The sequence below is a fragment of the Elephantulus edwardii genome, unplaced genomic scaffold (genome assembly GCF_000299155.1).
Source record: "Elephantulus edwardii isolate Elephantulus edwardi_28Jun2011 unplaced genomic scaffold, EleEdw1.0 scaffold00041, whole genome shotgun sequence".
NCBI lineage: Eukaryota > Metazoa > Chordata > Mammalia > Macroscelidea > Macroscelididae > Elephantulus > Elephantulus edwardii.
The window spans coordinates 10,122,319-10,130,699 of record NW_006399791.1 but is presented as its reverse complement, the minus strand read 5'-3'; the positions used below and the strand labels follow the sequence as shown (position 1 = coordinate 10,130,699).

Below are 8,381 nucleotides of genomic sequence, written 5' to 3'. Positions count from 1 at the left end.
TATCTAATTTTCCTACATTCATGGTTCTCACATTCCATGTCCCAATCACCAGTGTCTGCTTACAACTGTTCCTCTTCCTTTGTATTTCCATACTTGAAAACTCAACCTCCTTTGCCATTTCTGTTATCTAAATGTGTTAACAGAACACATTTAGATAACACAACACACACTAAGAATATATCCCAAGGAAATTAGAACTGAGACACAAATTGCTATCTATACACCAATGTTCATAGCAGTGTTAGTCACAATCTCAAAAACATGGAAACGTCCCATATGTTAAACCACCATCGAATGAATTGAGAAATGGTCATACAGCCACATGATGGAATACTACGCTACACTCAGATGATTTTAAAAATTACTACATAACATGGGAGAGACTGGAAGGGATTATACTGAGTGAACTGACTCAGCTCATAAGGATAAATACTACATAGAATCATAATTATAAAAACAGAAAGATACCTAGTAAAACATGTATGGGGACCCAAAAGGGAAAAGGGTGGGAAAAGAGGGGTGAGGATGGGAAGGGTTCAAATCACAGGGTTGCACAATTTGGTGGGTAGAGGGAGTAGGGTAAAAGAAATGGAAAGATCCAGCAGGGATCTGGAAAGACAGGGTAATGGCGAGTATAGCCCAATGGTGACTGATTTTATAAAACATAATGAATGGGAATGATTGAATGAAACACAATGTTAATGAAGGATAGTGTGAAACACAATGCATATAAACTTTGTATGGATACTAATGTAAAATATAAAAGAATTAAAGAATAAAAATAAACCATTGAAAAACACCCATCAGGAGGACCCGCCCATGTATGCTAAACAGGGTGAGGGGCAGCAGCTACATTAGCCACTGAAGGCTTATCTCAGTCCTGTAGTAAACACACCTGGCTGTGAGTGAGGGCCATAGAGCACTCTGCTTCCAAGAGGAGGAAAGAAGGTGCAGCACAAAACAGGAGTGGGTAGTCACCCTGATATGCAAATATTTAGAGACCTCACATGCTTCCCATAGACTGCCAAAAGAACAAGCAGATATGTCTTGGGAAAAGTGCAGCCAACTTGCTCCTTGGAGGCAGAGATGGTAAAGCTTCTTCTCTCACACTTAGAGCATGTTGATAGGAAAGGCTATTCTTTTAGAGAGAGACATCATGCTTAGAAAGGTGGTCTGCGAACTCCAGACCCCACTGATATGGATAGAGACATACTGACTGCAGCAATGGGCCCAGGTGTGGCAGAGACAATGGATGGGGATGGCATGGGATAGGACAGGGTTCAGATCAGGGTTCAGGTTCGAGTTGTTCACAGAAATTGCATACGACTCAACAGCACCTAACAACAACAACAACACTATATGCTTCAGGAAGTACACGTATACCTGGCAGTGAGGCCAGGACTTCTCTAAAAGAAGCAGCTCCCTCATCTGATGCTCCAAGATCTTTCCTGTCCTGTCTCCCCTACCTTCCACCTGCTGGTAGCAGGTGAACGAATGTTTTGCCTTTTAGCAGTAAATTCTCAGCCAGCCAGTCTTCCATTATCAGTGCAAAGTTTCTCAGTCAGGAAAACTCCCAGGTAGCCAAAGCAGAAATCCTGTGTATGCCTTTCTCCCTGTATGGAGGTGACAAACCATGGGCTGGAATCCTTGACTCTCTGAGTTTTCCTCCCCACTTCTCCTGCCCATGCTGGACTGGAGGATTGGCCTCCCCAGGTGCTAGCTCTGGCTGTCAAGATTTATGAGACCCACCAGCCCACCTGGCTCCTGCAGGATCTCTATCACAGGGGCAGGTCCTATGGACGTCCAAGGTGACTACCTCCCAGACAAGTTAAGTCAAACAAGCTCTGTGGGTCAGTATCTCTCTTGATTGTTCATCCTAGGCCCCATTTCATCTCCGACTCCTCCCCAAGATAAGACAGCTCTGCCATTGAATCCCTCATCGATCACTCTAGACAAAGCAACAAGTCCAGGTTATTCAACCTCCACAGGGTACAATCAATCCTAAAAAGACATGGTGCTTTTCACCAACCAGACATGGTGGTGGGGTGAGGGGTGAGAGGGCATATGAACAGAAGGAGGCAAAGACTGATAGGACGCTCTACCCATAGCCTTGTGAACTCTAACTTGCCCTAACAAAGCTGTGTGACCTTCTATAGGTGTCTCCACTTCTCTGAGCTCTTCTTTGAACCCAGAATCTATTGAGGCATTACCCATAATCCTGCTTTCCTCCTTCTTCCTTCTGGCCCCCCTCCACCTTCACACACACAAGTAGAACCCAAAAGCATGCTCTGGGTTCCCACCTACCCACAAACTCTTAGAACCCAATAGCAGTACTGATATCATACAGCCATGGAATTTCCTGTTCTTTACAAACCTGAAAAATGGCATATGAAATTGTGAGAAGGAAACAAACTTGGGAGCTAAGAAACCTGGATGCTAAATCTGCATCATTAGTTATTCCTTCTGAAAGTGACCTTAAACGAACAAGTAAAAGCCACTGGCATCAAGTAGTTCCCATCGCAAAGGGCCCTACAGGACGAACAAGTGGAAGCATGCGCGCAGCTCACCTGGCCATCTATGGCCGAGCAGAATGCTGCTGTTTTCTACCTCAGAGCAACTTTTGGCTAGCAGCTAAATGCTTAACCACTATGCCACCAGCGGTCCCTGAAAAGAATCTTAGATCAATGAATCCAAAATCCTCATTTTAAGTAGCAAAGTCAAAGGCCCAAAGAAGGAACAGACTTGCCCAAAACACACAGCATCTAGCCTGGCCTAGAACTGAAGTCCTCAGTTTCAGGGCCCAGAACTCCCTCCCTGCCCACCCCTGACTCCCGCAGTCCAGGACTGGCTCTACTCACATATAACGCAAATGAGGGTTCTTGGCGAAGGCTCTGGGCTGGATATTCCGAAGTCCTGAGTTCTTAATGGTCCTGGACAGAGAGAAGAAGAGGGTGAGCAGAGACTAGCCAGAGGGACATACGATCCTGGCTAAAGTTGACCAGGGCCAAGCCTTAATCCCTGGTCACCACCGGAAGCCTTGCAGGTGAGCCCCCAGCAGGTGGAATCCAGACTCATCCCCCACAGGGACCTAGACTGGGGTTTGGGATGACAGTTAGCAGGACTGGAGGACGCATCACCCGGCCAATGGGCAGGAGCAGGAAGTCCTGGCTCAGGAATCTGGCCCAGTGTCCACAAGGCCATTGCCCCCCCCTCGGTGCCTCTCCCTGCCCTCTTCCCCAGATGTCACAGTCAGCTAACTGAACCCACATCCAGAGGAGGGACCTACTAAGGCACTTAGTCCTCTGTGGGGCCCATCAGGTAAACATGACCCAGGAGTCAAGGGGCCTGGGCTCGGGTCCTGCCTCATTCTAACTACAGGGTGTGACTACATGCCATGCACGAGCATGGAGAAAGGACCTCAGAAGCCTCTGATGGTCCGTAAGTGGGGCTGCAAGAGGGAAGGAAAGGGAAGGCAGCAGCTGCGTGTGCCCCGACCCTGTCCCCAGGCCCTCCTGGGGGGCGTGCACTCACAGCTTTTGGAGGCCGGTGTAGAGCTCCATGTCCACGGCATTGAGCGTGTACAGGCTGCGCCAGTTCTCTATGTGTCTGCAGAGGAGGAAAGGCAAAGGTTCAGGTCAGCCACAGACCTCAGAGCCAGAGAGAGAGAGACTCACATCAACCAGACGTAAGGCGGGCATTCCAACAAGTCTCCAGATAGCTCTGAGCCTCCGTTTCCTCATGAGCGTGCGGAGACCACACCTGATTGGCATGGTTGTGAGGACTAAGTGGACTGTTAACCTCCCTCGTCCTCTTGTCTCCACACATACACACAGCGAGGGCTGCACCACATCAGCACTTTCCCCCCTTTTTGTCACACAGAGCTCTGCTAGAACTTTCTCCCAAGGGAGCCCACATTTGCCTTTTGTCAAGTAAGCACACTGCATTTATTAAACAACAATTAATTCATCTTCTGTGATTTATGAATCAAAGATATAAATCACTGTTAACCAGAGCTTTTTAGCAACAGACACAAACCAAGGTTAACTCGCTCATTTGCTACAATCTTATGAAAAGCAAAAAAATTCCACAGAGCTGTTAGCACAGGAAGGCTTTTTGTGGGAGGAGGGTGTATTTCCCTTAGTACTTTGGTATTGACCTAAACTGAGCATTCTTATGACGGTTTGGGGGGTCCAGAGATTGAGTGCCATTAGACTACTAGTGCCTGCAGCTCTTCCTAGTTCTCACACTGGGAGTAGGTCACTGTTCACCGGAAACTAAACAAATGCCATGGAATCACCTCATGACCTCTGGCGGCCACATACACATCCGAGAAAAACTGTGCTCCATGGGATTTCCAGTGGCTGATTTTTCAGAATCATATTTCCAAGGATTTCTTCTGGGTGCCTCTGAGTAGACTCAAACCTTCAACCTTTCTGTTAATGGCTGAGCACATTAACCATCTGCAGTGTCCAGTGAATAAAATTCTATCATAAGGAACATCAACAGGTCTTACACAAAGGCCCCCAAACAACAAACAGGTCCCTGAGAAAGCGCAGTCAGAACGCTCATTAGAGGCAAAGACAATGAAACTTCATCTCACATACGTTGCACATATGGCCAGAAGCTATTTACTGAAAAGTGATGTCATGCACGGAAAGGCAGCTGTGGTTAGGTGTCACTGAGTTGCATATGACTCATAGCGACCCTGTGAACCACCGAACTGAACCGCGTCCTATCCTGTGCCATCCTCACAATCTCTGACACATTGAGTCATGGTCCACCTGAGGGTCTTCCTCACTTCCACCAACTCTCCACCTTCCCGAGCATGATGTCCCTTCTCCAAGCAATATCCCCTGCTAGCAACATGCCTGAAGTATATGACAAGGCTTCATCATCTTTGCCTCCAAGAAGCACTCTAACTACACCTTCTCCAAGACATACCTGGTTGTTCTTTTGGCAGTGCATGGGCTACTCATTATTCTTTTAATACCACAGTTCAAAGGCATCAATTCTTCCTCTGTCATCCTTAAGTCATTGTCCAGGAGGGTTAATAAAAGAGAGGAAGACCCTAGACGAGATGGATTGACACAATGACTGCAGTAATGTGCGTAAGTGCGTCAGAGGTGATGAGGATGACACAGAATAGGACAGGGTTCAGATCTACTGTTCACAGGGTCACTAAAAGTTGTACATGACTCAACGGCACCTAAGAACAACCCATTCCCTGTAGGCGTCCTCAATGGTGCAAATGGCTAACTGCTTCACTATTAGATGAAAGGGTGGAAGTTTGAGCCCACACAGAGGTGCTTTGGAAGACAGGCCTTGGGATGCACTTCTGAACGGTCACAGATTTGAAAGCCCAGTGGGTCTGTTCTACCCTGCACACATGGGTTTCCATGAGTTGTGATCAACACAATAGCAACTGTTGTTCTTGTTGTTGTTGTGTACCATTGATTCAGAACCAACCTACAGCTGGCCCCCTTGGCAGATTTTCAGAGGCAGTTAATCTCACGGGAGGAGACTGCCCATCCTTCTCCCATAGAGTAACCAGTAGACTTGAACTGCATGCTTTCAACAGCAACTAGTCCATGTTAAGAACAACAGCACCCCACACTCACCCAACCATGAGCTGAATGAATTCTGGTCCCCAAGTGGTATAAATCCCCAGTCAGTGACAGTGAGTGCTCACCCTAGTACAGAGAAATCCAAGGCACACTCAGGGCTAGGAAAGTAGCCACCATCTTCCCCACCCCACCACACTGCAGCTCGGCCTTCTCCTATCAAGGCGAGTCCAGGTCAAGAAGGTAGTAGGGCCATGACTCTGCCATCTGCCACCAAGGAGAGTCCAGCTCAAGAAAGCTAGGCCACAGTGACAGGGTTCTGCAGTCATTTCAGAGCCACACAGAGGCAGGAGTGCTGACAGCCAATTTTGTCCCAGATCACATCAGAACCTCTGAGGATAAACCAGGAACACTGGCTTCTGCAGAGAACATGGAAGCAGGCACACACTGAGTTGTACTTTCTTACACTGTCATGGAAATCTCATGGGCTCAGGGCAATCTGCTGAGTGTGGTCTCCCCAGGACAGGGGCCCCTGGCTGCATTTCAGATGGAAAGGAAGGTCGGAGCGAGAAGATCCCTCTGGGTCACCGGGTCCCCCCAGTAGTTCATGCAGATCCCCAAGTTGACTGCAGTATTCCTAAGGAACATCATTCATTCCAGAGAACATCATTTCATACAAGGATTGATGCCAACTGTAGTTATATACCATCAAGTCAGAACCCACCCATAGCTGATGCTCCAACAAGTTTTCAGCAAGTTTACGTGTGTAAGTATACTGAAAAGAAGGAGAACACCTATCTTTCTCCCGTAGAACAGCTGAAGGATTTGAACCACATGCCTTTGGGTTGGCAACACACCTCTTTAAACCACTAGGCCACCAGAGCTCCTAATGGGTGACTGTCAATGCAACTTTAAATTAAAGGCTATCATTTTGCCTAGCATGCACTGTAATTCCATAAATGTATTTTCTATTGCTGATAAGTTATCAACTCTATAATTGCATTCTAAAATTTACCCTTCTCCTCTCTAATGTCCTATGTCCACATATTGACCTTTCCTGGACATGCACTCAGGATGGAAGATGACAAGGAAATGAATGAACTTCTCTGTAGAAAGGAATCACCCCAAAACAGCATAACAGCTCTCATTTTCTCTGTTAAAGAGCTCTGGTGATGCAATGGAAAAGCTTTCAGTAGCTAACCAAAAGGTCAGAGGTTCCAATCTCCCCAGAGGCTCCACAGAAGAAAGATGTGCTATTTGCTTCCATAAAGACTGCTGCCTTCAAAACTTAATGGAGAGCTTCTACTCTGATCTATAGGGTAGCTGTGGGTCAGAATCCACTCACAGGAAACGGGATCGAAATGTCCCTAAATCGTGAAGGCATTTTTACAGCCACAGAGCAAAGGTGTAATTCGGGGTTAGGGTTAGGGTTAGGGTTAAGATTAGGGTTAGGGTTAGGGCATGGGGACAGCAAAGAGCCCTGGGCCAAATTCAACTCATCTGTCTGGCACAGGTCAAAAGCTAAGAATGGTTTCTGCAGTTGTAGAAATTCAAATGAAGAATCCTATTTCATAAAACATGGACAGGATGAAACTACTGGGTGTCACCAAATGGATTTTCAACTCAAAGCAACCCCACGTGTCAGAGATAAGCGCTGGCTGCTCCTGGGGTTTCTAGGCTGTGGCCCACGTGGAAGAAAATCTCCAGGTCTTTCTCAGGCAGAGTGACTCTATGGGCTCGAACCACCAACCTTTCAGCTAAAGCTCAAACTCATCACCAGAGAATTGAAACCAACTCTTAGCTCACCCTCCACTGGGCTGCCAGGCTATAAACAGACTGGGAAGAGATGGTCCCTATTTATACCATGGAGCCGCTAAGTCATGACTTCCTACTTCTGTGTCCTTATCCACTTACTTGCATATTGTCGAGGGCTGTCTCCACAAAATTACCCAGAGCTGAGGAGCAGTAACAACGACCCTATCACTCACAAAGCCTGAAATATTTACTTTCTGGCCTATGATTCAAAAAGTTTACTGTCCTACAGAGAGACTGCCAGCAAATAGGTCACTTCTACCTATGTCACCTTGTCCAAGTCCCTTCAGCAATCTGTGCCTCAGTTTCCTCATCCATCAAATGGGACAGTGGGGCAAAAACACCAGAAGCCAGAATACCTTAATTAGGAGGGCCCTTGGGCAGTGTGGGTTCCCACGCTCGTGGTGATGATGTGTTGCCTCCCCTGGGACTTACTGAGGCTGAGCAGTCTATTCTCAGACTGGTTTTGAGCTAAAAATGGTAGCATGGCTCTGTTGGAAGTTGTCATTTCTCAGCAATGACTGGCAAAAACCACATGTTGCGGGGGACAGACGGGTGGTAAACTGTCACTCATGACCTCCAGGAAATCTGCTTGAGCAGACAGTATGAGCAGCCTCGAGGAACAGAGACAGAGGTAAGGAAGCAGGCTCAGGGTGGAAGGTACAGCCTGGCACTTGCATCAGCAGGAAACCTGCCAAGTCCCCCTGTGGCTCACCGCGTGGAAATGGACCAGGGGGTCCAGATAGCAACTCTGCTGCCCGACTTGAGCTGTGATAGAGGCCTGGTGTTTACACGGGAAAGGAACCCAGGGAAAAGTAACAGTAATAAGGCAAAGTCTGTGACAGCAGCTTTGGTAGGCTTTTGCCATTGCTGATAAGAAGCCTCACTGTAATCTTGAAGGCAAGTGGTTCAAATCTGCCAGCTGCTGTACAGGAGAAGGGGCGGTGGGTGGGGTGGTGGTGCAATCTCCTCCTGTGTGATTTATGGCCTGTGAAAAACTCACTGGAG

The 8,381-nt window shown here is 47.5% G+C and overlaps 1 protein-coding gene across 4 annotated transcripts in view; it reads right to left on the bottom strand.

Annotated features, from left to right (window-relative positions):
• Positions 1-8,381, bottom strand: part of NTRK3 (neurotrophic tyrosine kinase, receptor, type 3) — a 620,856-nt gene that overhangs the window by 516,219 nt on the left and 96,256 nt on the right. For all 4 annotated transcript variants that reach the window (XM_006885182.1, XM_006885180.1, XM_006885181.1 and 1 more), the window contains exons 2-3: positions 3,532-3,606; positions 2,859-2,930 (exon numbers count right to left, since the gene is read on the bottom strand). In XM_006885182.1, coding sequence (XP_006885244.1) covers positions 2,859-2,930; positions 3,532-3,606 — 147 coding nt within the window. The remainder of the gene's footprint in view (positions 1-2,858; positions 2,931-3,531; positions 3,607-8,381) is intronic.